General features: G+C 63.0%; 1 protein-coding gene across 3 annotated transcripts in view; it reads left to right on the top strand.

Annotated features, from left to right (window-relative positions):
• PPP2R3B (protein phosphatase 2 regulatory subunit B''beta) overlaps positions 1-27,317 on the top strand; it is a 44,202-nt gene that overhangs the window by 14,557 nt on the left and 2,328 nt on the right. For 2 of the 3 annotated variants that reach the window (XM_032331716.1, XM_032331718.1), the window contains exons 2-12: positions 889-1,071; positions 15,322-15,425; positions 15,717-15,819; positions 16,415-16,489; positions 16,954-17,040; positions 18,790-18,946; positions 20,797-20,845; positions 21,522-21,611; positions 21,830-22,005; positions 25,415-25,533; positions 25,603-25,709. In XM_032331716.1, the coding sequence (XP_032187607.1) occupies positions 889-1,071; positions 15,322-15,425; positions 15,717-15,819; positions 16,415-16,489; positions 16,954-17,040; positions 18,790-18,946; positions 20,797-20,845; positions 21,522-21,611; positions 21,830-22,005; positions 25,415-25,533; positions 25,603-25,709 (1,250 nt within the window). The remainder of the gene's footprint in view (positions 1-888; positions 1,072-15,321; positions 15,426-15,716; positions 15,820-16,414; positions 16,490-16,953; positions 17,041-18,789; positions 18,947-20,796; positions 20,846-21,521; positions 21,612-21,829; positions 22,006-25,414; positions 25,534-25,602; positions 25,710-27,317) is intronic. The other variant, XM_032331717.1, reaches the window with a different exon arrangement.

Below are 27,317 nucleotides of genomic sequence, written 5' to 3'. Positions count from 1 at the left end.
CTGAGGATAACAGAAGACTGTCTCTGAGGAGTGATCGGGGAGCACAGGGACTGTGTGCTGCGCAGTGACCTGAGAGCACGGGGGCCGTCGTGGACTGTAACCGGGGAGCACGGGGACCGGACTGTGTGCTGGGCCACGACCGGGGAGCAGGGGACCGGACTGTGTGCTGGGCCACGAGCGGGGAGCAGGGGAACCAGACTGTGTGCTGGGCCACGACCGGGGAGCAGGGGAACCGGACTGTGTGCTGGGCCACGACCGGGGAGCAGGGGACCGGATTGTGTGCTGGGCCACGACCGGGGAGCAGGGGAACCGGACTGTGTGCTGGGCCACGACCGGGGAGCAGGGGAACCATAAGCTGTGGCTTGTGTGCTGTTGTCTGAGGCGAGGACATGGCCGTGGGCCCGGTTCTCTCTGCGAGGCGCCCGCAGGTTGGCGTGGTGGGCGTGTCCCGCTCCACGACGGGTCCCGCGGAAACAGGTGACTCCTGTGTACCCTGCACACATGAGCTAGGCCGTTCCTGCACGCACTCACGTGCCCGTTAGTGGCCATCCGTCTGGTCCTGACCCCCGGGAGGACTCCGGGCAGGTTCTCCACAAGCATGTGTGCCAGCCCGTCTGTCCATCTGGGCGTCCCCAGTCCCTGTCCCGAGGGGCCACACCCAAGGCAGGACTGGAGGACGCTCGGCGGCATGGGGCCCACGGTGGATGTGGCGCCCACTTGTGGGTTGTGTGACCTCCTGCGAGCATCGTCGGCAGTCGTGTGTCCAGATTCGGGTCAGATGTGGTGCTCGGTGCGATTACTTTCCCCCAGGTCACCCTGCTAACGACGCGTGAGTGCAGAGACATGGAGGCTTACAGGTTCTCATGCCGGTGCTGTTTTCCATCCTAGGTTCAGACGAAGAAGGAGCCCCTGCCACCCGCCACGAGCCAAAACATTCCCACGTTCTACTTTCCCAGAGGCCGTCCCAAGGACACGGTGAACGTCGATGCCGTCATCACCAAGATCGAACGGACCTTCGCGCAGTTCCCCCACGAGAGAGCCACAATGGAGGACATGGGCCGAGTGGCCAAGGTGGGCCCCCACGTGTGTGCAGCTTGGTGCTCTGGTTCCTACTTGCTTCCATTCTGAAGCTCTGGTAGGACTCTTTGGGAACGTCGGTCCTCCGTCCTAACAGACGCACATCCCGGGCACGGTCCGGGTCAGCGAGTGTTAATGCCTGCATCTTCCCGGGAGCGTCTCCAGAGGCTGAACGCACGCCTTCCCGTGCACCCACGTGGCTCCGTGCCTGCCCCGGGCGAGGTGCCGTTTCTCTGGAGTGTGTGCACACGCGGCCCAGTCCCTGTGTGCTCTGTGCGGCGTGTGACTCCCAGCTCAGCCGCCATGCTGTGTCCCGCTGCGGTCTCGTGCGGACAGCGTGTCCCTGGGTGTCTGTGTGGATGCGTCCCTGGGCTGTCCGTGCGGATGCGTGCACGTGGGACGTGGCCCGTGCCGTGTCTGTGTGTCGTCCTGCCGGGGTGTCCTCCCCAGCCACTCATGCGTCCCCCCGACGAGTGCTGTGTTCTGGACCCGCCCCTCGGTGCCCACTCCACCGCAGTGCGCTTGCAGGAACCGGGGATCTCGCCCTCCCCAGTCACAGAGCCCAGGTCAGCTCCGCGGCAGCACCGCAGCAGGAGCTCGTGGCCGCACGCGAGGGTTCCTGGTGGCCCAGCCCATCCTCCTCTCCGAGTGGCCGCCAGCTGCACCTGGGCGCCTCCTGGGTTGTGACTTGGCCTGTCCGCGGGGCCCATGGTGGTCGCGCTGCAGGAGAAGGTGGTTGTCAGCTCAGCGTGCAGCGTTCCCCAGGGTCTGTGCGTGTCCCTTGTTCATGTCCTGTGGGGCCAGCGTGCCTCCTGCTTTCTCTTTCCCTATCCCTCTCCCGTGCCCGTGTCTCCCATGCCCGTGTCTCCCGTGCCCGTGTCTCCCGTGCCCGTGCTCGTCTCGGTGATCTGGAAGCCAGCGCTGTGTGCGTGTGCAGCACGAGAACATTGTCTGTGGCCACTGGGTCGCCTGGTGCATATGCGGTACGGGAATGTCGTCCTCTGCGGCCGCCGGGTCGCCTGGTGCGTGCACGGTGCAAGAACGTTCTCCTCCAGGGCCGCCGGGTCGTCTGCATGCATCAGGCGCACGCATGGCATGGGAATGTCCTCCTGTCTGGCCGCCGGAGACCCTGCTGGGTGTGCTGCGCGAGAACGTCCTCCTCTTTGGCTGCCGGTAGCCGGTGTGTGCGCCGCGCTGGAACGTTCTCCAGCTGCTACACAGTTTCTTGTACCTTTTGCTTCCCGTGTCTCGGGTCTGCCTTTCCATCTGTCCCGCGGCCCCTGAGACAGAGGTCACGCACTGCAGGAGCCGGCCTTCTAGAGCACAGCGCTCAGTGGTGTTCGTGTCCTCACAGAGCTGTGCGGTCGTCCCCGGGCTTTGCTATAGGACCCAGTCTTCCCTCCGAGACGGTTGCCTGCCTCCCTGCGTCCTGCTCCGTAGGAAGCCGCGACCCAGCTTCCTGTCTCTGTGCATCGGCCCGTTGTGGACATCGCGTACACATGGTTTCCTGGCTGGGACTCCCCGCATGAAGCGCCTTTGCAGAACGTGCTCCCATGGTGGCACGCGTCTGCGTGTCCTTCCTCACTCTGACGTTCGGTATTTACCCAGTCGACCGTTTGTGGGTGTTTCTGTTGTTCCGGCTGCTGTCAACACGCACCCAGGGGTGTCTTGTGCACACGTGACCTTTCTCTTGGTTGCGCAGCCGGGACCGGTCGTGCTGGGTCACGCGGAATGCTGTGCAGCTGCTTGTGGGACCACGCGCCGTCTCCAAACACCCGCACCGTGTCCGTGCCCACCGGCAGTGAAAGAGGTTGCGCTGTGTCCCCTTCTCGGATGAGAGACGCTGACCCTGGTGCACGGGCACCGGTGTCTCTTTCTGGGGTTGATGTGTGGTTTCCTTGCCGACGGACGATCGTGCGTGTCCCTTCACGTGCTCGTTGGCCGTTGTACATCTCTGCACGAGTATCTGTGCGCATCCTTTGCCCATGTCTCCGTTGTCGTGCCGTTGTTGAATTCTAAGAACGCATTGTGTGTCGTCGACACCAGTCTGGGACCAGATACTGGTGCACACTTACTTACTCCCAGTGCTTGGGTCATTGTACACGCTTGGGTGGCATTTAGGATTTCATTGTGACACGCTTCATTTTATCTACTTCTACCTTTGTTTCTTGTCCTTTTGGTGTCCTACTGGAGAAACCCTCACCAAACCTAAGGTCACAAAGATGTAGTCTTTCTTTTCCTGCGGGTCGTCTACTTCCACCTCGCACGCGTATGTCTCGGGTTTGTTTCAAGTTGGCCTTTGTCAGCAGCGACGTTGGGGCACAACTTTGTTTTCTCCGTGTGCAGACCAAGGCGTCCGGCACCATGTCTGCGGTGGACATGGACTGGTCTCCCTCACGGGAAATGAGTTGATCGTGAAATGAGGGTTTATCGCTGGGTTCGCACTCTGTCGCGTAGACCCGTATTTCCGTTTTTCAGCCGAGACAGTACCGTCTTCATCACTGTTGCTTGGTAGTAAGTTTTCGGACAGGGAAGTGTCGCTCCTCCAACTTTGTTCTTGTTTGGGATGGCCGGGGCTCCCTGGGGCTCCTTGTCAGGCCGTGTGATTTCGAGGGTCAGCTCGTTGGTTTCTCCAGAGAGGCCAGCAGCTCCGCTGGTAAGGGTCATGTTGGTCGGTACATCAGTTCGCAGACCACTGCCATCTCCATGTTCGGTCTTCTGATCCACGTCCAGAAGCTTCTCTCCCTGTAATTGCACTTTGCCTTTCAGAAGCGCTCTGGGGTTGTAAGTGTGCTTTGCACGCCTTTTGCTGAATGTGTTAGAGCTTTTTATTCTTTCGGGTGGTTTACCAGTGGGATTGTTTCCGAAACTTGATGTTCAGGTTGTTGCAAGTGTGTAAAAATGAGTTGACTATTGTGTGTTCCTCTAGTGTCCCGTGTCCTCATGAACTCACGTATGTGTTGTAATGTCGCTTGGTGCATCCGTTAACATTCCGTAGAGTAGGAACCGACAAGCAGGAATCGGTGCGCTTCTTCCCTCCCGGGGTGTGTGTCTGCTGTTTCCGCCCCATGCCTGCCTGCTCTGGGAGACCTCCCGCGCGGCGCTGGAGAGAAGTGGGAGCGTGGGGTATCCTGAGTCCCTGCCTCCCTTGTGGGGAGAGTATCCGCTCCTCTACCACGAAACGTGATGTACCTGTGAGGTTTTCACAGCATGCTTATCAGGCCGAGGACGTTTCTTTCCATCACTCGTGTACTGAGTGTTTATTTGGAAAGGATGTTGGATTGGTCCCAGCTTTTTCTGCACCTGAGCGGATGGCTTTGGTGTTTCATTCTACGGATACAGTGTATTCTGCGAGCCGGTCGTGCCAGCATTAAACCAACCTTGCATTCCTGGAACACGTCCCATGTGGCCCAGGGGAACAGTCGTTTTTCTGTGTTCCTGGATTCCGTTTGCCCGGATTTCGTTGATGATTTTTGCTCCATTCATATTCATAAAAAGCACTGATTGCAGTTTTGTGATTCCTTTGTTGCTTTTGATGTTAAAGTAATACTTGTCTTAGAGCATGAGTTCAGAAATGTTCTTTTCCTTCGTGAATTGGGCTCGTCAAGTTTTTTTTAAGTGTTGTTTTATAAATGTGTAAAAACATGCATGGTTCCAAGGCCAAACCCAAAAATCAGATATATTCAGAGAAGTACACAGTCTGTGCCTGTTTCCCCGTGTTCTTTTCCTCTGTCCAAAAGGAATGATGGTCATGGTTTTGGTTTAGTGTTTTACTGTTTTGTTTTTCAGTACGAGCAAACGTATGGACATAAAGTAGGTTACGAAGTGCACACATAATATGGAAATGTACATACATAACTAATTTCATGCTTTGCTGAGGGAGAGAGTAGCACGCTGTCCTACACGTGGGTGTGTTCTCAGCGAACATGGTATCGTGGTGCTCATGCCGTGTCTGTCCAGGCGGTCCTCGCTTTGTACCATAGCATGGACTGTAAACACTACTGACCACGCAAGCCGAAGCCATGTAGGTCTGTGTTATCCGGGGAAAGTCACAAGTGTTTGTCTACTTCTTAGTAAAACCTTAGCAAATGATGCTGGAGTGGGGCTCGTCCCTGTGTCCCTGGTGTACGGTAGCGTGAGCCCCTCTTCTGTGCCTGGCTCTTGTCCTGCTCCTGAGTCTGGCTCACTTCCAACCTCGAACCCTTTGTGCTTTCAACGTTGTGAAATGTCTCAGAGAGTTCTCTTCCGTGAAGCTTGTTTCTGCATCACGTCCTCTGGGACGCGTCTGAGTTTCCCTCACAGCCTCTTCTGTGTCGACCATTGGCTCTCGCTGACTTCCTCTGGCTCCACACGCGCGGCTCCTTGCCCTGGGCCAACAGCAGGGTTCCCGCGGTCGGCAGTCCTCTGCGGCCGTGTTCCCACGGATCCCGCCCGCGCCCTGTCATGTTTCTTCCAGAACTCGGCCAGCAAAACGGCCCGACCTCCGGCTGCCGCATCTGTTACCTGTGCGAACGTCCGTCCGAGACCGTGGGCTTGCCCAGAGCTGAAATCGCTTGGCCCATTGGCTGGGGAAGAAGCTGGTTTTGGTGGTAAGAAGCAGATTTTCACATTCTCACTGAAGCGTCGGGGAGACCCAGGGTGACCCGGCACGTTACGCAGCCCAGAGAGCGCTTGCAGAGCCAGCTTACTTTCTTGCGGTGGCGTGACTGGTGGGAGCCGGGCACACACAGCCACACGCCGTGCCGTCTGCCTGACCTAGAAGCACGCACGGTGCCGGGTCCTTCACAGACTTTCAAAGAACCGATGGGCTTTTTTACGCTTCCTGCTCATAGCAGATGGACTCAAGGAACAGCAGTGAGTCCTGCACTCCCTCACGCGTCTGTGCCGCCGGAGTGAAAACACGAACGTGTTAGCGCAGGGACTGGCAGGATTCCCTGTGCTTCGCACAACCAGGGCTTTGTGGTTAGTGCCCCTGTCTTCCTGCAGAGGCAGAGCACTGAGCTGTGGGGGAGCCGTGGTCTGCATTTACCCTCCTCCACAGAGGGGCCGCGGGCCTGTCGTGGGGACCTGCGGACGGACGCAGAGAGGGGCTGTGGGCCCCTCTGGGGATGCGTGGACACAGGGAGGGGCCGTCGGTCCGTCGTGAGGACACAGGGAGGGTCCGCGGGACCCTTCTGGGGACAGTGCACCAAACATTGGACGTGCGCGTCACTTCACGTCCCGTCCCTGTGCCTCGGGGCCGTTGTGTAAGCAGGGCTCGTGGGTGACAGGACACATGCACGTGGGATGCTCGTGGGCCCAGGTTCCCCTCCATAAGGGCGGTGCCGTCTCAACACTCGGGGTCCGCGTACGGATGGTGGCGGGACTGACGCGTCGTCCGCCGAGCAGCGAACGTGGTCCCGCGCCTGCCATCTGGCGGTCAGGTGTGCGAGAAGGGGCGTCCTGGGCCCTGTGTGGTTCCCATTTCTGCCGATTTGCGGACACGTCACTGGTGGAATTTCAGCGACAGTGGTTCAGAGCGACGGCTGCACAGTTCCTGCGTGCGTAGCTGTTCCCCAGGCCGCGGTGCCTGGTTCTCCGCGCAGAACGTTGGACTCCTTCCGCGTTTACCTCCCTGGATGTTGGCTCGTTTGGGGTTTTGATTTCTTTAGTAAATTGTCATCAGTTCATGTTCTAAAACGGTTGTTTGAGTAACTTACGCACTTACTACTTGAACGTTTTTCCTCTTTTTGTATCGGTTTTAAAACCTGTACCAGATCTGGGTGTGACCCTCGTTTCGGGGTTATTCACTTCTGCTTCCTGTCTCGTGTGCTCACGGCGGGGATGGATTTACGTGGTTTCTCCGACGAGACCGGAGGTCGGCTCCGTGGGTTACGGCCCTGTGTTCTCGTCTCGATTCCGCCGTCGTGTGTTCCCGTCTTGTCGTTTTTCCCATCTTCTCATTTCCTCCTGGCTGCCAGTGACCCTCCCCTTCAGGTCTGGCTGTGGACCTCGAGTTTACGCACAGCAGGATTCCCGGGGTTCCGAGTCCAACGTGGTACATTCTGGCCCATGCGTCCCCACGCGCCCCTCGTCAGGGCAGGGAGCCCTGTCGGCTGCTGCAGGACGGTCCTCGCGGGGTCCCAGCCCCGCCTTCCTGGCCATGTCACACACACACGTGGTCTGGGGCTGCGGTTTGGCCTCTGCGGGAATGTCCCGTGATGGGAACCGTGCCGTGCAGCGTCTTCGGTTTCTGGTCTTTCGCACTGAGTCATTGTACCGTTCCTCCCCGGCGGCGTCACCGAGTACTGGACGGGGGCCCGTGTGAGCACGCTCCGTGACAAACGTGTTGCCCAGCGGGTGAGCGCTTTGTTGCATCCGTCGCGTTTTGAGGAGAGCTGCCGTGGTGTGTGTGCGTGTGCAAGACTCGTGCGCACGTCTGCCGGTCTCGGGGCCAGTGCGGGGACTGGAAGTGCTGGCGGCTCATTTTGAAAGACACCGTGGAGCTGCTCTCGGGCGTGGCTGTCGGTCGCGTCTCCGGCCCACGGAGCTCGAGGGCAGCCGTTCTCACGTGACCTCCCCAGCGCGCGGTTTCCTCACGTCACACTCAGGTGTCCCCCCACGTGTGTGCGTGCAAGTCACCGCGGCTTCATGTCCCTCGTGCTTTTGTGGAACAGATTTTCACGTCTGTGTTTCACACGGTCCGTGTTTCTTCCCATTCTGGAGCTTCCTTGATGTGCAACGGGTCTGCGACCCACAGCCCGTGTTCCCGTGTTGGACCTGAGCTGAGCCGTACGTGTTCCCCGGAAACTGTGCACACAGTCCACACCACACGCCTTTCCGACCTGCCCCGAAGGCCCCCTCCCAGGCCACCCCACGTGTCCTCAGGCTGCCACCGGACCTTGGTCATTGTGGGGGGGAGGGTCCTCCGGAGTCGTCATGAACAGAATCAGACGGTGGACACTTCTTTATGGCGGCTAAACGTGCATGACATGCCGTCAGCCTCTTAACCCCATGGAAGTAGAATTCAGACACGGCTTCACAGGTATTACCAGGCTCCGCTTCCAGAACGTTCTCATCCCCTCAAGAGATCCGATGCCCTCCCCCAGGTCCTGGCACGCCGTCCGCTTCCTGTGCGCTTGCATTGCTCTGTTCTGCACTTGTCGCGTCCTGGGTCCCTCGTGCAGGCAGCAGGTCTCCGCACTCTGCTGTCTTCACGGCCAAGTAGTGCCCATGTGTGTGGGCGGACCCTGTTGTGCCTGTTCCCCCGTGGATGGGCGCCGGGTGGGGTCTGCAGTCCGCGACCTCCACGAACACCCCGTGAACGTGCCGTGTCAGGGTCTGGGAGGGTCCCTGGGTCGGTGATTCTCCGGGTGCGTGTGAGCACGCGTGGGGTCGTGTGCACGCGTGTGTGTGCGCACACTTGCCGACCCGGGAGTGGCTGTGCCAGGTGACAAGACAGTTCTGTGGTTCTCGGAGGACCTGTACACATGGCTTCCACAGCCCCGCAGCGTTTCACACTCCCACCAGGCGCACGCGTGGGCCTCAGGCCCCACGGCTCTGATGCTGTTTCCCAGCAGCCACAAGTCTCTGTCCAGGCTGCGGTGAGAAGGCGGCATGGGCTGGGCGGTTCTGTCGCACACACGCCACGACGGCGGACGTTCTTTCTGACGCTTCTGCAGGCCGGACGTCTGCGGTCAGGGCGCGTGGGTCAGGCCTCTTCCCCGTCCACGGACGGCGTCTGTGTGCGCTGTCCTCACTCGGAGGCCAGGGCTGGGGGCTCCCGGGTCCCTCGTATCAGGGCCCTGGTCCCATTCATCCAGCTCGACCTTGGGCTGTAATAGAGCCCCAGGGGTGCACCTGCGCACACCCCAGGCCTGGGGCTCGACCTCCACGGGGTCATCGGGGACCTGCGCCTGCCGAGCTCGGCACCCTCCAGTGGGAGCAGGGCGGACCTCCCCGTCACACCCGTTTCCCTTCGTCCTCACTGCGGACAGTCACGAGCGTCTTGACTCGCGTTCCCCTGTGACCCTGCGATTGCTCACTCGAGCGTCTCACAAACGGGGTCATTGACATCCTGTTGGGTCATGCACCGCTGCAGATGCCGTAGCCACGAGTGCTCGGTCAGATCTGAGCACGGAGACGGTGGGCACGTCCTCTCGCCGGGCCCGGCCTGGGCTGTGCGCCTCCATCCACAAAGCAGGGTGCGGGCACCGGCCTCCTGCAGACACCCCCCGCGCAGACGGACGTCCCGGCCCTACTCTGGGTGCCGACGGCGCTTTCATCTTCGACGACCACGAACGTGCAGCCCGTTCTCACAAATGTCCCGTTCCCTCCGTCACGGGCTTCCGGATGCGGACCACCGAGGTCTGGTTGGGGGTTGACGTCGCCACTCGCCAAAGACCGGGGTTCGCCGCCGTGTCTTCTGAGGGTTCTCGTCTCCGTGGCCGTCCGGGCGGCTCCTAGGACGGCTCCGGAAGCGCCCCTCCGCGGTCCGTGTTCTGGAGCGTCCTCTTTGGGATCAGCTTGGACTCTGACGTGGATGTTCTGTAGAATTCCGCAGGGAAGCCGTCTGCGGTTGCGGAGGTGTTTTTCCGGGAAGGGTAGGTTCCACTCCTAACTAATTTCCCTTCTTGGCATCTCATTGTTTTCTAAATTTTTAAAACTTTTTTACACACGTACAATGTGTTACCAGCCGCAGGGGAGCGGGTCTGTGCGTCGCAGGTTGACACACTTCCCAGCACTCACCGCAGCACACGCCCTCCCCGATTCGGTGCGTCACATACGGGCAGGGTCTGCTCGCAGTTCCTCACGGGGGCCGTCTCCCAACGGTGTGTGTCTCCCACGTGTCCGCCCAGGCCCCCGAGGTGCTGAGCCTGTCGGGGAGACATGGGGCGCACGAGTCCCGCTCTCCGGAGCTCTAGGGAGGCCCCTCCAGCCCTTGGGTCCCCTGTGCGTCTTCTCTCCGGGCTCTTCACCGGCTCGACCACGAAGGGCTCCATTTCTCTGGCCTTTTCCAAGAACCGGCTGCTTGCGTCCGCGATGGTTTTCCTGGTGCCGCTCCGTGACGTTGGCTTCCGGCTTTCTCCGGATGACGGCGTGCCTTCAGCCTCCCTCGGAATCGTCCTGTTCCGTCCGGTTCCGGCACGAGGCCGCTCTGGCCCACCGTGGTCTTCTGCCGACGTGGCCTGTCATCCGCAACCTTCCCGCGCACGGGCGGGCCGTGCGTTTTCTCGTTCGTTCAGCGTCAGCGAGCTCGCAGCTGCGTGGGTCATTTCTCTTTTGCCCGCTGGGGTGTTTAGGATTCTGTTTCCTGTTCCGAAACTTGCAGCTTCCGTGGACGTCTTTTTCTTACTGATTTCTGGTCGATTTCTGCTGTCGGCAGGGAAATACTCCACGTCTGTTCCGGAAACTGTGCTTGGACGTGAGACAGGGCCAGGACGACCTCGGGGGGAGGGTCCTGTCCGCGTGCAGACCGAGCCCGGTCGCAGCTGGTCTGACGGTGTTGCCCGGTTTGTGTTTCCGCTCTTGTCAGGGTTGGAGCGAGCAGAGCTGAGCTCCCCGGGGTCCGGTTTGCTCCCCGGTTTGTGTCCTGGGGTCCGAGTGTGTCACACTGCAGGCTTTCTGTCCTGTGTCCCCCTGGCGTGGGGCCTGCGTCCCGTCGGTGACGCTCCCACAGGCAGACCGGTCCCCGACACCCCTGTCACCTGAGCTCCGTTCAGTTCTTGTACTGCATCGTAGGGACGGCAGAGACCCTGGAAGGCGGGGACTCAGCCCCCCGGGCCGCTGGATTTCTGACGCCTGTCCCCTGTCCCAGATTGTCACCGCGGCACTGAGCGACCGCCGCAGACCCTGGGGGTTCGCACGCTCCTCCTTGGGGCGGATAGAGCTGCACGGACAGGGAAGAGGCACACGGGGTGACCGCTGGGAGGGTCCTGGGCATCAGAGCTGCGGTCCTGCTGGAGCCGGCCCCCCCCCCCGTGCTCAGACGCATCCTGCACCCGGAAACTCTGCTGCCCTCGTCTTTACTTCCACGTAGGCCTCCCCGTGTCGCCCCGACGCGTCACAATCCTGGTGTCCATGTGCGTTCCTCCACAGAGCAGGGCACGGGGCCGCATGTCCCCAGCGTCTCGGCACCTCGGTCTTCCTGCTGCCCAGGGCCACCTCGTTAGGACGGCAGAAGGATGTGTCGGGCCGCACAGCCCACGGGAGTTAGAAGCTCTGGGTCCGTAACCGCAGGGAAAGACCCAGTGTCCGAACTGGGGATCCCAGCACCCCCGTCCCTAGGGAAGTAGGAGGGTCTGAGACTCGCTGTGCCGGGACGCGGAGCGGAGACCAGTGTTGGTGTTGGTTACGTCGCACACGACGGCGTAGCGGATGCTGAGTACGAGGACCCCGGCGCGAGAGTCCACAGGCGGCCCGATGGCCCTCACGCCGCATTCCGGGCGCGGGAGCCACGGGCGCGGAGACGGGCTTGCTGGCTGTGCAGGGTCAGGGTACGCGGAGATCGGCGGTCACACGCCCCTCCTCGCGGTGGGGACAGACGCACGGTTTAGGCACCAACGTGCACTCTGCAAAGAGCAGATCTTTCCGAAAAACCGATAGAAAGCCAAGTCTCACCAGGGTGCGCTTCCTCCCTGCCGTGACGATTTGTCCTTTCGTACAAACTCTTCTTTTCTGTGTCTGGCGTGGAAGGGACCACGGTTCCCGTTCGCTTCAGGAGGTGAACAGCTTGTCCTGAACGGCAGTGTAGGGCACGGCCAAAGCCTTCCAGCTGTCGGATGGTTGAGACCCGGGCCCGCCGGCGCATCCTGGGGCCTCGCCCACGGAGGGCCCCCTTACGGGGTGGTGCCGACAGCCTCGTGTGCGCGGACCCCTTCGGGGACCGAGGTGTGGAGTCAGGAGGGGCCACGGTGCCGTCACCGCCCGTCCTGCCCGCTGCGAGTGTCCACACACGCACGGGACCACCGCCCAGAGCGTGGCGCCCCGTGTTCCCGGCACGCCGGGGGTTCTCTTCGGCCCACTCCCGGTCACGGCTCCCGGTCAGCAGCCTGTGCTCTGCTGGTGTCCAGGTTCGCCGCTCACGCCGCGGGCACGGGTGTCATCCCGCGCAGCGCGGCGTCCGTGAAAGCCTTCCACACCGGCGTGGGGCGCTGCTCTGTCGGTTGTGCCCAAAACTCGTGCGTGGTTGTGATGGCCGCGGCTTCTTCCGTGATGTGGCCCCAGACCGCCACCGTCCGAGGGCGTGGATCTGCCCGTGGGTCCGTTCAGCGCCGTGCGCGTGCACACCCGGGCGCTTGCATCGGGGACATCCTGAGGAAGGCCGCTGCGCACCTCTCGGCCGCGTCCTGTGGGAGCGAGCGTCGGGTCTGCGGTTCCTCCCGGAGGACGGCGTGCGGCCTGAGGGACTGGTGGCCGCTCTCCGTCCGCCCTGCCCGGCGGACCTCCACGGCAGCCACACCACTTCCTCTTCCTCCGTCGACCCTGCCCGGTGGCTCCGTCCCCCGGCTGTTTGCAGAAGCTCCGTGTCTCACGTCCAGGCCAACACGCGGACTCAGATTCGTTCCCGCGGGCGGTTCCGGTCTGTCCGTGCACATGTGTTTGCACGTCCGTCGTGAGCGCGGACGCTGACCACGTTTCTCAGCCAATGGGCGTCTGTGTGCTCTGTGCCCGTCTCTAGCTCTCGGGGGCTGCGTGCGTTTTCCTCCTCGACTGCTGGTCTTCAACACCGCGCCCGTGGGTGCTCCTTGCGCTGGCCCGGGTCAGGGTCTGAGCGCGTCCTCCTGTGCTCACTGCAGCTCCCCGCAGCAGGCTCTCCCTTCGCGACCGAAGGTTCTGTGTCCTGCGGGAGGGACGTTTGCTGCCTGAGGTCAGGAGCGGCGTCTGCCCCGTCCTCCTGCAGAAGAGCATCTGTCCCGGGCTCGGGTCTGTTCAGGGCCGGGAAGCGTCGTGCGTTGACCGTCGTGGCCGGTGGAAGAAGGTGCCCCCCCGCCCTCGCCGAGAGCGCGTGTGTTCCCCCGGAACGGCAGCACTGTCTTTGTCCCGAGTCGCTCCACGGGCTCAGGCTCCGTCCTCACGGTTCTCTGCCATGGTCCGTCTGTCCCTCCTCGCTCGCACGTGCCAAGACTTCGCGGACGTCACTCTGCAGTTGGCCTTCAATGCCCTCGCTCCCCGTGGGGGCTTCTGAGTGAGCCTCGGTATCTGCACCGACGCTGTGCCGCGTGTCGCTGCGGGGCTGGGATTCCGGCCGTCGCTGGGATTTGCGGCTCATACGGGAGCCGGCGTTGGGGCTCAGCCCGGTCTTCAACGTCTCCCGGCCGTGCCGTGCGGATGGCTCACTGCAGATGCCGCGGCGCTGGTTGGATTTGACGGGTTTCCTTGTACTGTACGTCATGGAGCTGCTAGACATTTATTTTTCTTTCCTTTTTAAAGATTTTATGTATTTATTTGACAGACAGATCACCAGTAGGCAGAGAGGCAGGTGGAGAGAGCAGGGGAAGCGGCTCATCACCGAGCAGAGAGCCCGATGCAGGGCTTGATCCCAGGACCCCGGGACCCTGGCCTGAGCCGAAGGCAGAGGCTTAACCCACTGAGCCACAGGCGCCCCAGAGATTTCTTTTAGGAACGGTGGCCGGCGTGTTGGGGTAGAATTGCCCCCACAGACCGTGCTGGCCTCTGGCAACGTGGCGGGAGTTCCCCGTGACCGCATCCTGTGAGTCCCCGGCGGTCGGCCCGTGTTCCGGCTCCGGCTTACAGCCGCGTCGCGTCCTCCTCTCGGGCCCTCGCGCCGTCCCGTCTCTCTCCTGCCCCTGCTCCGTGGCTGGGTCCTCGGACGGGGCTCGTGCTGCCCTTGCCTGGGACCCTGCTCGGACACTCGGGCGTCGTGTGTCAGCCTCGTCTGAGCTGTGAGCCGTGGCTGGTCCGTGGAAAGCCTGGGCTAACGTGAGGTGTTCTGGGGCGCCTGGCGGGCTCACTTGGTGGAGCATGTGCGTCTTGATCTCTGGGCTGGGCCTTTGAGGCCCATGTTCGGTGCAGAGATTATTTTTAAAAATTAAAATTTTTTTTTTTAGTAATAAGGCGTTTCCCTCTGTTCTCGGTTTCCTGGTCTGTTGTTTCTTAGTTCCTGTTTCTTTGATGGTCGGATGCAGCGTGCTGCCCCGTGTCGTGCGGGATTTCTGCGTCCGTGTCTCGTGCGGGATTTCTGCGTCCGTGTCTCGTGCGGGATTTCTGTGCCTGCTGACGAGGGACGGCTGGTGCATGGTCTCCGTGCACCCGTGGCGGGTTTCAGCGTCTGCTCTTGGCCTCGTGACAAGAAATAGGAGAAGTTCCTTGTGCAGCCCTGGAAGGGCGTGTGTGTAGCCGGAACCATCTCCTCTCGAACTGTGTGAACGGGTTTGCTACGGAGCCGCTGGGGTCTGCGCCGTTCCTGGGGAACAGGCAGTTCCTGGGAAGTTTTCCAGATTCAGCTTCCCGCAGGCGTACGGCTCTGTGCGCGTCTTCGGTGGTGTCCCTTCGGGTGCGCTTAAGCCGGTCACAGCGTGGCAGCACGTGTGGGCACGAAGGAGCGGAGCGTCCACTTCCCGTGTCCCTCGCGCGTGTGGGGCCGCGGGGCCGGCTCCCGTTGGTCACTCCTGTTCTCCGTCTCGCTCCTGGCCACGGCTGCGGACGGCTGCTGGGATTTTTAGGTCTTTCAAGAGCTGACTTCCGAACCCGCTGATTGACCGTCTGAGCATCTGCGTTCTTTTCCGTCCGCGTGTGCCCGGCCGGCGTTCGTTCTGTCCCGCGTTGGAGGAAGGGCCTCGGCACACGTGCTGACGCCCCGCTCTGTGCCCGCGTGCGGACGTTCCGGTGGTTGGGATTTTCCGTGTCGCGTCACACGCCCTCGCTCGATGCCGTCGGTTCCCTCCCCGCGGGGATCGTGAGCCGCTGCTGGACTCGCCCGCTCCGGGGACCCGCTGGCCGCCGGCTGCCAGACTGGGTGCCGGGCAGGGCGTGGGCTGTTCCGTCCCTGAGCTGCGTTCCTGTCACCCGAAGTGACAGCGGCACAAGGGCTTCTTGCTCTCCCTGGTGTGCGGGAAGGGACGGGCGTCTCGCGTCCGGAGGGAACGCTGAGCTCCTCTGCGCGGAGCCAGCCGCTGGGTTCGGAGGTCCGGCCGTCTGCAGGGAGGGTGGCCACGAAATCCCCGCGGGAGCGTGCGGCCGCAGTAGGGGCCGTGGGGGTCCGGGAGGCGCTGACGGCCGGCCCGCTGTGCCCCTCTGCCGCAGGCCTGTGGCTGCCCGCTCTACTGGAAGGGGCCGCTGTTCTGCTGTGCCGGGGGAGAGCGCACGGGCGCCATCTCTGTCCACAAGTTCGTCGCCATGTGGAGAAAGTGAGTCTCGGGCCTGCGCGCTGGGGGCGGGTGCCAGGAGGGGAGGCGTGTCCCCAGCCCTGCATGTCCCGGGGCAGCTGCCGCAGCACGGGCTCACACTGCTGTGGCCTAGACGGCGAGAGGACGGAGCGGAGCCCCAGGCACGTGGCACGGTGTCCTGTCCCCTCCGGGCCAGCGCGTGACCACGTGACCACGCTCTGTCCAGGGCCCATGCCCGCCCCGTCACCGTGCGGGGGGCGGCCTCGTGGGTCTGGTGCGTGGGTGCCGGTGGGACGTCCTCCGTCCTCGCAGGGTCCTCCAGAGCTGTCACGACGACGCCGCCAAGTTCGTGCACCTGCTCATGAGTCCCGGCGCGAACTACCTGGTGCAAGAGGACTTCGTGCCTTTCTTACAGGTGCGTCTGCGCCTGCCCCGCTCCTCCGGCCACCCCCGCGTCGGCTCCACACGGGAGCCAGGGGTCGGGTTCCCTTCCCTTGTCCTGCTTCCCACAAAGGTGGCTCAGGGACCAGAGCCTCATGCGTGTGATGGAGCCACGTGGGCCACGCAGTGTCGGGGTGTGAGCAGAGGGACCACGGGCAGCTCAGAGCATGAGGCCACAGAGACACGGGTTGTTTTGTCCTCGGATCGTCTGTTCTGACTGCCAGGGTTATTCCAGCATGAGACCTAAAGGCCACGGGACTGTAGCACATAAACCGAGGGCATCTAAAACCTCCCTGGGGACCTCGGTGCGAGCCCTTGCGTCTTCACACGCGTTGAGTCATGGTCAGCGGTCGGAGATCACGGGGCTCGCTGTCGCGGACCAGGGCCGTGTGGGGATTCACAGTCTCGCTCCCCTGGGTTCCACCCTCTGAGCAGCCGTGGGGCCGGAGGGACTCGACCGCAGCAGCCCCGTCCTTGGGGAGGCGGCAAGGGCTGGTGACGGACGCGGGGGCCCGTGCTCGGCGGGCACCGTGCGAGTCCCTGCATACCGTCTTGTGTTCCGTGTGCAGGACGTGGTGAACACGCACCCTGGCTTGGCCTTCCTGAAGGAGGCGTCCGAGTTCCACTCTCGCTACATCACCACCGTGAGTACACGGGCGCAGCCGGTGGCCACGGGCCCCGTTCTACCCGGGCACCCACGGGAACGTGCGGCCTGGGCCTCGGGCTGTGACCCATCTGGACCCCGACGTTCTCACCTACGAATGAGATGTTGGTCGTGCTTGCAGGGCGGGGCTGGGCACGGGGTCTTGAGGGGCAGGTGGCCCGCGCTGACACAAGCTCCTGCAGCGCCTCCCGTGTGTCCGGACGTCCGTCGCCAGCCGGGGTGGGGGTGGGCGACGTCCCGGAGAGCCGTGTGCTCGCCCTCCCTGGGGGCAGCTCCTGCTCAGTCTGGGAGTCCGTCTGGGCTCTCGGGAACGTGGGTGACCGCGCTTCGGGCCCGGAGGTTCAGAGGCGCTTGCGTGCACAGCCCAAGCGTCCGGTGCGCGCAGAATGGGAGCCGCGGCCTGGCCGTGCCCCGGCGCTCTGCTGACGGCCCTTCCTCCTGCAGGTGACACAGAGGATCTTCTACTCCGTCAACAGGTCCTGGTCGGGGAGGATCACGTGCGCCGAGCTCCGCAGGAGCACCTTCCTGCAGGTGGGCGGCCGCCCGGCGGGCTCGTGGGCCTGCGTCCGCCCCCGTCCATCTGTCTTCTGTCCGCGGGTCCGTCCGCCACCCTCTGCCGTGGACCGTCCGCCCACCCTCTACCCGTCCTCTGTCCGTCCGTCCTTCCGTCCGTCCGTCCATCCGTCCTGCGTCCTGTCGTCCGCTCTTTCCCGTTCGTTCTCCGTCTTCTCTCTGCCGTGCCTTCTCCGTGCCCGCGATTCCCCGTGTCTGTCCCGCCGTCCGTGCCCGCGATTCCCCGTGTCTGTCCCGCCGTCCGTGCCCGCGATTCCCCGTGTCTGTCCCGCCGTCCGTGCCCGCGTTTCCCCGTGTCTGTCCCGCCGTCCGTGCCCGCGTTTCCCCGTGTCTGTCCCGCCGTCCGTGCCCGCGTTTCCCCGTGTCTGTCCCGCCGTCCGTGCCCGCGTTTCCCCGTGTCTGTCCCGCCGTCCGTGCCCGCGATTCCCCGTGTCTGTCCCGCCGTCCGTGCCCGCGATTCCCCGTGTCTGTCCCGCCGTCCGTGCCCGCGATTCCCCGTGTCTGTCCCGCCGTCCGTGCCCGCGTTTCCCCGTGTCTGTCCCGCCGTCCGTGCCCGCGATTCCCCGTGTCTGTCCCGCCGTCCGTGCCCGCGATTCCCCGTGTCTGTCCCGCCGTCCGTGCCCGCGTTTCCCCGTGTCTGTCCCGCCGTCCGTGCCCGCGATTCCCCGTGTCTGTCCCGCCGTCCGTGCCCGCGATTCCCCGTGTCTGTCCCGCCGTCCGTGCCCGCGATTCCCCGTGTCTGTCCCGCCGTCCGTGCCCGCGTTTCCCCGTGTCTGTCCCGCCGTCCGTGCCCGCGATTCCCCGTGTCTGTCCCGCCGTCCGTGCCCGCGATTCCCCGTGTCTGTCCCGCCGTCCGTGCCCGCGTTTCCCCGTGTCTGTCCCGCCGTCCGTGCCCGCGATTCCCCGTGTCTGTCCCGCCGTCCGTGCCCGCGATTCCCCTTGTCTGTCCCGCCGTCCGTGCCCGCGTTTCCCCGTCTGTCCCGCCGTCCGTGCCCGCGATTCCCCGTGTCTGTCCCGCCGTCCGTGCCCGCGTTTCCCCGTGTCTGTCCCGCCGTCCGTGCCCGCGTTTCCCCGTCTGTCCCGCCGTCCGTGCCCGCGTTTCCCCGTGTCTGTCCCGCCGTCCGTGCCCGCGTTTCCCCGTGTCTGTCCCGCCGTCCGTGCTTGCGTTTCCCCGTGTCTGTCCCGCCGTCCGTGCTGTCTTGCCGCCACCTTCCTCTCCGTCTCCGGTCCTGCTCCATCCGGTCCTGCTCCTCCCGGTGTCCGTCCTTCCGTCTTGCACCATCGTCTGTCCGTCCACCGTCCGTCGCCCATTCGTGTCCCGGTCTGCACGTTCCTCACTCCGTCTCGACCCAGTGACCGTCCCCCATGCTGCAGGACAAATGACCCCTCGGCCCCGGGGAGCAAGGTGTCCTCTTCACTGGGGTTCGGGGCACACGTGGGCCGTCGCGAGGAGGGCGGCCGTCCGCCCACGTAAGGAGGCCCGAGGCTGTGAGAGGCTCGGTGCCTGCGGGGCTGCCGTGTGTCGCCAGCAGGACGCGGGCTGAGTCTCGGGCACAGCCCCGATGGCAGCGCGTTCCCGACCTGGATGCTGAGCTCCCAGCCCCGGGCGCGGCCTGACTGGTTCTGGGCTCTCCGGGGACCCCTGGGAGGTCCCCCCCGCAGGAGACCCGGCTGCCGGGGCAAACGCTGTGCTGGTTCGTTTGGCAGAATGTGGCGCTCTTGGAAGAGGAAGCGGACATCAACCAGCTCACAGAGTACTTCTCCTACGAGCACTTCTATGTCATTTACTGCAAGTTCTGGGAGCTGGACACGGACCACGACCTTCTCATCGATTCCCAGGACCTGGCCCGGCACAATGATCACGGTGAGTGCGCGGCCTGTGGGGCACAAGGGGACCGACCGCAGCTGGCCCCTCGGCACCCCGCCCCGTCCAGTACCACCGGCCATGACCAGCTCCCCGGGCCCGCGGCCCAATGTGTGAAACAGCCTGCCCCGGTCTCCGGGAGTGCACCGTTCCTGCAGGACGTACGTACGGGAGACGCAGGCTGCGCACGCACGACACACGGGAGGGACAGGGACGCACATGGGACGTGCAGGACACACAGGGTGGGGACAGACGTGGGTCAGGATACACACGGGACACGGAAGCACACACGCGGGGTGCTGACCCGCCTGCGTTAGGAGACTCCAGCCGTTCGAGCGCTGGTGCCCGCGGGGTTGTTTGTGGTGCTGGCGGCCGCCAGGCTGAGGCTCGGGTGTGACCCTGTGACAGGAAGGCGGGCAAACGAGGTCAGAGCTGACCCCGTCCCGTGCAGCCCACAGAGGCAGGTCTCCGTGGAGGAGCCGTGTGGTCAGTGTTGGCACGTGTGCATCCGGGCGAGCGGTCCCGGTCTGTGTGGCTGCTGTGACCGGGCCTGAAGGGACAGCGGCGTATCCTCAGAGCCTCCGTCGTCGAGGACGTCACGGACCGTGTCCCGGGAGGGCTGTACGGGAGTTTGCGGAAGGGCTTGTGAGAAGTGACCACAGCCCGGGCCCGCCCACAGCAGGGACGCACCCTCCCCCGGGGTGCCCCTCCGCGCGGGGCAGGGCCGTGTCCCGAGGTCCTTCCGGCTCCTGAGGCCCCAGGCGTCCCTGGGCCTGGGGCCGCGTCCCTACCGTCGCTGCCTCCGTGTTCCCGGGGCTTGTCCTCCGCGTCTGTGTCTCCTCTTACAAGAGACGCTGCATTTAGGGCCTCCCTGATCCGGGGTGGGCTCATCTCAGGGCTTTCTCTGGGTCCCGTCTGCAAAGACCTGTTTCCCTTCACGGCCGCACAGCTGCGTCCCAGGAGTCGGGATCTGGACGTGGTTATCTGGGGAGGCTCCATTCAGCCTGTTGTGACGCCCAGTCACGGTGTATCGGGCGACATCCACGAGGCGTAGGATGCGTTGGGAGACGGGGAAGAGGCGGTCTCCGCTCCTCCGTCCTGGGGTGCTGGGCTTGGGATGCGTCGAGCTGTGTCCCTCCAGAATGGCCTCACTGGAGGCGCGTTCTGCGGGACTCCCCAACGGCCCGGAAGTGCAGGTGGGGTCTTTACAGAGGTGGTCACGGTTACACGAGGTCAGTAGGTGGCCCTGATCTCCCAGGACGGGGCTCTCACAAGAAGAGGGGTTGGCGACACAGACACACGGAGGGACGACCGCGTGAGGACATGGGGAGCACCCGGGGTCTGCACGGCCCGGAGCGAGGCCTGGGGAGAGCCCGCCTCGGCCCCGCCTGGGTCTCGGACTCCTGCCCCCCTGGGACTGGGGGAGGATAAGCCCGTGTTGTTCGAGCCGCCCCGTCGGGGTGCTCTGGGACGGCTGCCCCAGCGGACCGACGTGGAGGTCTCACGTCTCGTGTGTCAGCCAACGTCCGTGACAGACAGTGGCCGTGACCGCACAGCGAGAGCGTCTGAGAGCGAAACTCGCTTGTCACACTCTGACCCGGTCTCGGCACCCCCAGGGCAGCTGTCACTCTGCGGCTCTGACTGGGCTCCATCCTCGGGACGGGAAAGCTGTGGGCAGCACCCCGGGGGGGACACACGCGGGACAGGAGGTTCCCCGGGTGCCACCCCCCAGGGCTGGGGCTCGGCGTCTCAGAGCCGCCCCGCCCCGCCCTGCGACTCCCAAGCGCTGGCTGCCGGGCTGCGGCCGCGGGTGTGTGCGGGCGGCTCACGGCCCGGCTCTGTCTCTGCAGCCATATCCAGCAGGATGATCGAGAGGATATTCTCGGGGGCCGTGACGAGGTACGTCGTGAGGGCGTCGTCCGGTGGCTGTGGCCGGGGTTCGGTGCCTGAGTCCGGTTCTGTCTAGCTCGTTCCTTAACGTGAGCTGCTTGTCGAGGGCGAGGGCCGTGGTCATGGCGGGTTGTGAGGACACACGTGCCTGGGACCTTGTTACATAAGGTCGTAAATAAGGGAGGACACGTGCTGCTGTCACGTGAGGTCACGGGGAGGACATCTTTGTCACAGGAGGTTATTATGAAGGGAGGCACGTGCCATTGTCACACAAGCTCGTGAGGGGAGACACAGCTTTGTCATGTGACGTCACTGGGGGACACACAGAGTTCTCCTACTCCAGAGCGTCTATAAGGGGACATACCTCTTTGTCACGTGAGGTCATAAGAACGGGAGGCCGACACCATTCTTGCATGAGGTCATCAGTAAGGGGTAGGGGAGGACCGGCCCCACGTTGGTGGGTCATGTCAGGCCCTGGGCGTCTGAGGCGGCCCTGGAGTAGGGGCATCGGAGGCCATGAGGCAGCTGCGACGGAGGCCACAGAAGCCACCCCTGCAGTCCCAGGCCTTCCCCCGGCAGGAGCCCAGCATGGGACGGCCAGACCCAGGGAGGTGGGCGGGGCCTCTCACCTCACGCTGCGCCTCCCGACGTACGTTCTCTCTGTTGGTCTCGACCCTGAACCCAGGGGCAGAAAAGTCCAGAAGGAAGGAAAAATAAGCTACGCTGACTTTGTTTGGTTTTTGATCTCTGAAGAAGACAAAAAAACTCCAACCAGGTACGTATTCGATGGCTGCCCCGGTACCCCTGCCCCTCCCAGAGGCCGAGGGCTAGCGGCTGTGCCTGAGCATGGGCGCCACCAGGGGTCCACCCAGGCAAGGCCGGTCCCAGGCAGGGTCCCCACCAGGCAGGGCTGGCCTGGAGGGCGTCCTCCCTGGGTGCAGTGAGGCCCAGTGGGTTCAGTCCCCAGCTGGCGCTGACCGCCTGTGACCACAGCATCGAGTACTGGTTCCGCTGCATGGACCTGGATGGGGACGGCGCGCTGTCCATGTTTGAGCTGGAGTACTTCTATGAGGAGCAGTGCCGCAGGCTGGACAGCATGGCCATCGAGGCCCTGCCCTTCGAGGACTGCCTCTGCCAGATGCTGGACCTGGTGAAGCCGCAGAGCGAAGGTAATGTTCCTGGAGATGGAACACCCCATGTGAGGGGTTGGCCCCTCATGAGGGAACGTAGCCACGTGAGGGGACGTGGCTGAGGTGATTACTCACTGTGAGCTGTGATGTCTCCTCACGTGAGGGATGCGTCGTGGGAGGAGATGTACCCCCGTGACGGGATGGGCCATGTGAGGGGGACACATCATATGAGATGTGTTCCTGTATGAGGGGACACGTACTGTGAGGTTATCTCTACCCCCCGCCCCTGTGAAATGTGATGCCCACCCCCCCATGTGAATGGATAGCCTCCTGTGTGAGGGGACACGTCATGTGAGGTGATTTTTCCCCCTGTGAGCAATGATGCCCCCCATGTGAGATGTTCCCCTTTGTGAGGGGACACATTGTGTGAGGTGGTTCCCCCATGTGAGATGAGATGCTGCCTCCGCCCATGTGACATGTTCTCTTGTGTGAGGTGATATGTAGTGTGAGATGATCTCCCCTCACCCCCGTGAGATGGGATGCTCCCCCCCCCATTGGAGGGGATGTCCTCCTGTGTGAGGGAGACACATTGCGTGAGGTGGTTCCCCCCGTGAGCTGTGATGCCCCCTTTGTGAGGGGACACATCATGTGAGGTGATTTCTCCTCCCCCATGAAATGTGATGCCTTATGTGAGGAGATGTCCCTCTGTGTGAGGAGACACCTTGTGTGAGGAGATGTGTGTGTGAGGTAACATGTCATGTGAGATGTCCCCATCTGAGGGGGCATGTAATGTGAGGTGATGTCCCTTCCCCGCCATGAGATGTGATGATGCGATGTCACCCCATGTGAGGGGATGTCCTCCTGTATGAGGGGACACATCATGAGGTGATTTTCCCTGTGAGATGCGATGCCCTCCCCCTTGTGAGATGTCCCCCTGTGTGAGATGTCCTCGTGTAAGGGGGATACATCCTTTGAGGTGATTGCCCTTCCCCCATGAAATGTAATGCCATGTGTGAGGAGAGAAAATGTGAGAGAATGTCCCTGTGTGAGGGGACACATAATGTGAGGTGATCTCCCCCCCCGCAATGAGATGTGATGCTCTTCTGTGAGGGGATGTCCCTGTGTGAGGGGACATGTCTTATGAGGTGATTTTCCCCCGTGAGCTGTGATGCCCCCTCATATGAGATGTTCTTCTTGTGAGGCGACACATCATGTGAGGTGATTTTCCTCCTGTGAGATGTGATGCTGCCTCCCCCCATGTGAGAAGTCCTCTTGTGTGGAGAAATGTAATGTGAGATGATATTCTCCCCACCATGAAATGTGATGTCCCCCTGTGTGAGGGGACATGTACTGTGAAGTGATCTCCCCTTGCCCCCGTGAGATGTGATGCTCCCCCCATTTGAGGGGATGTCCTCCTGTGAGAGGGGACACATTGCGTGAGGTGGTTCCCTTTGTGAGACCTCCCCTTTGTGAGGGGACACATCATGTGAAGTGATTTCTCCTCTCCCATGAAATGTGGTGCCTTGTGTGAGATGTCCTATGTGAGGAGACAGGTTGTGTGAGACGTGCCTCTGTGTGAGAGGGCACATAATGTGAGGTGATCTTCTTCCCCCACCATGAGATGTGATATGATGTTACCCCATGCGAGGGGATATCCTCCTCTATGAGGGGGACACATGAGATGCGATGCCCTCCCCCTTGTGAGATGTCCCCCTGTATGAAATGGACTCATGTGAGGTGATTTCCCTTCCCCCATGAAATGTAATGCCCTGTGTGAGGAGATGTTCCCCTGTGTGAGGAGACACAATGGGAGAGGATATTCCTGTGTGAGGGTGACACCTCATGTGAGATGTCCCCCTATGTGAGGGGACACATAATATAAGGCGATCTCCCCCCCACATGAGATGTGATGCTTCTCTGTGAGGGGATGTCCCTGTGTGAGGGGGACACATGGTGTGAGATGTCCCTCTGTGTAAGGGGACACATAATGTGAGGTGATCTCTATCCCCCGCCCCTGTGAGATGTGTTGTGATGCCCTCCCAACGTGAGGGAATGTCCTTCTGTGTGAGGGGACACATCGTGTGAGGTGATTTCTCCCAGTGGCTGTGATGTCACCCCCCCCCGTATGAGATGTCCCCCTGTGTAAGGTGGTACCCAAGGAGACATTCCCATGGTATTGTGTCCCTACTTGCGTGAGGGTAAGTCCTCTCTGTGAGATGTGAGGGGCACCCCATGTGAGATGTGCTCGTACTCGTGTGAGGGGATCCCCCCGTGTGAGATGTCCCCCTGTGGTACGCCCTCATGTAATGGACACCCCCCCACCATGTGATGGGACGTTCTTCCTATAAGATGGGATGCCTCTGTGTGAGGGCACATTTCCCTTGAGTGAGGGGATTCCCTCATATAAGGAGATGTCCCCATGTGAGGTGTGGTACCCCTTGTGAGAGACACCCTTGTGAAGGGACACCCACTCAGGGAATGAACATCCCTGAGTTGGTGACGGGGGTGATGGGGAGGTCTGGTACCAACCATGTTGTCACAAGACCCCACTCAGGACTGGGTGAGCTGGTGTCAAGTGTGACCTGAGCACCCCCGTTTACCGGCGGTGGTCACTGTTGGGTGTGGAGACAGCACAGTGTGTCCCGGCTGTCTACCTTCCCCTGTCTCCTTCAGGCTCCATGTGTCCTGCCTTGACTCTCACCTGTGCTGAGGGCTCTGTCCTGTTGGGCGAGCACACCGGTCCTGCCAGGGTCAGGAAGGCAGATGTCCCCGACCCCACATCTCCCTGCCTATGCTCCTTGGATTCCCACCTCAGGGACCTCAAGCCCAAGTTCCTGGTGTGGGGCGGTGCCATGGTCACCTGTCCCCTTCTCCTCCCCCTCCTGGGATCCTACCTGGGATCCTCTCGGCACCCCTCAGCTGAGAAGCCTGTGTCCAGGGAGAGGCCAACTGTGGCACAAGGAGGGACCCCAGGACACTTCAGAGGTCAAAGGGACGGAGGGAGACTTTCCCCAAACTGCGATACCTGGATTAGTGTTTCCATGTTGTGGGATGCTGGTCGGGGGATTTATGGTCGCGGAGAGTCGTTCTGGGCCATCACGTCCAGGTCCTCCTCCCTAGCCGTGGCTGTCCCCCTGGCCTCCTGTCCAGCTCAATGATGTGTGCTTGGTGCCCCCCGGTGGCCAGAGACTGTTCCTGCACTCTGCGTCCTTGTCTGTCTTCTGACCCATCCCGGGGCACACGGGACCCCCCCCACCCCCGGCTTCTGGTCTGCACCACTCCCCGACGGAGCCTCCCGCCCACACAGCAGCCACCTCGTGCGGCCCCCTTAGGCCCAGCTGGGCAGAAAACGTTCTCCGAGCCGCGTCAGACGCCGACTAGCGCGTCAGACGCCGACTAGCGCGCGTCCGTCTGGGACTAATCGTCTGAACCGTCTCGTGTCCTGCAGGGAAGATCACCCTCCGCGACCTGAAGAGGTGTAAACTCGCCAACGTGTTCTTTGACACCTTCTTCAACATCGAGAAGTACCTCGACCACGAGCAGAAGGAACAGGTCTCCCTGCTCAGGGTGAGTGTGGCGAGGAGCACGTGGGGTGCCGGCCGCGCCCGCACCGCCTGACACACGTGTTTTGTGCAGGAGAGCGACAACGAAGGCCCTGAGCTGTCCGACTGGGAGAAGTACGCGGCCGAGGAGTACGACATCCTGGTGGCCGAGGAGGCTGCAGGGGAGCCGTGGGAGGACGGGTGAGTGTGGCACGGGACGCGGGGACGGCCAGGAGGCCCGCAGGTGGGCAGTGGGCGTCTCCCTCCCGCGTCCACCCGACTCCCAGCGGGCTCAGGCCGGAGACGGCGGCTCATAGGGGCTGCCCGCCCGCTTCGTTCGGGCGGCGGGGACGTTCACGAGACCAGCGTGGGCGGCTCTGGGTGGGGAGAAGGTGCTGCTGGTGCCCCGAGTCCTGCAGGAAACCCACACGCGCCGGGCCGCCGCCTGTGCGCGAGCCTGGTCCCCGAGGGGCTCTGAGAGACCCCTTCCCGGGGTCCCAGGGGCTGCCGAGCCAGGCCCCGAGTCTGCAGAAACCCCAGAACCCTGGCTGTGAGAGCAGGGGGGCCCGGCCCGGCCCCATCCCCCCGCTAACAGCCCTCCTGCCCACGTGCTCCCCCGGGCTCCCTGCCCGCATCATGGCCGGTTCCCCTCTGTCCCAAACCTTGGGTCACCGGGATCCTGGGACGTCTCACGGCCGGCCCGTTCCTCCCGCTAGCTGTGGGGGATGCTCGCAGCCCAGGACTGGGTCCTGGAGAGCCCGGCTTGGACAAGGACCCCACAGACCCCCCTGCCCCCCCGCCACGAGTCGCCGCGGCTGGGAACCTCGTTCTCCGTCTTTGCTCAGGAGGCCAATGCAGGGAGCAGGACCTTGAGGCCCCTTTGCCGCCACCGTCCCCTCCCCTGTGACTGAGTGCATGTGGGGGCGGCGGGGCTTCCTGCTCCCAGGCCTGCGGCGCGTCCCGGTCCTCGCCCCACTCTCCGGGCCTGGGCCTTCAGGTGCGTGCACAGGCCTGGGTTCCGCGGTGGGGACTCGGGTGTCCCGCACACTCCTGACGGACGCTGGTCACACGCGTGTTCTCTGGCACCTGCGTGGGGGTCACGCAGGGTCAGGTGTGTTTGCACACGTGGTACACAGGCCCGGGCTAGGACTGCAGCCCATGGTAGGGCGTCCCGTCCGCCCTCAGGAACGGGACCTCCACGCAGGAGCTCTGGGTTTGGTGGCCCAGGGCTGCCTGCTCGGGGGTCCCGACCGCCAGCTCCAAGAGGATCTCAAAACGGCAGGGGACACTTGGAGTGACCCTGGGCCCTCCCCACTCAGGTTCAGGGCAGGGGCTGGGCTGAGCTTCGCCCGGCAGTTGTGGTTTTCATGGATACTGCAGAAGCGGGACCCACCGTCCCTTCACACAGGCTGTGTCCGCGTAACCTGTCGGCGAGCGGCGGCTGTTGGTGGGTGTGTGGGGGACTCGAGTCCTGGCTGAGCGGCGTCCCGACTCTGGGTGACCCCCCTGCCAGGCCACAGACGTTTGGTGGTTTCTCATCTGGTGCTGGACAGATGGGAGCCGCCGTGAGCCACTCGCACCGTGGTCTTGTGTGGACGTGGGATCTCCCATCTCTGGGCTCCGTGCCCGAGGCCGCAGATCACAAGGGGACACTTGTAGACCTTCTGCAGAGCCCACGCAGTGACATCCCACTAGCCGTCTTGGGGACGGTCCTCGCTGGTCTGTGTCCTCGCGGTCTGTGTGTGGTGGTTGACGGGTCAGCCCGTCCCGGGCGTGACCCCTCGTGCCCGTTGTGCGTTTGGGTCCTTG

This window comes from Mustela erminea, chromosome X, assembly GCF_009829155.1.
Source record: "Mustela erminea isolate mMusErm1 chromosome X, mMusErm1.Pri, whole genome shotgun sequence".
NCBI classification, from domain to species: domain Eukaryota; kingdom Metazoa; phylum Chordata; class Mammalia; order Carnivora; family Mustelidae; genus Mustela; species Mustela erminea.
The sequence above is the reverse complement of the archived record's forward strand: the minus strand, read 5'-3'. Positions and strand labels throughout refer to the sequence as shown.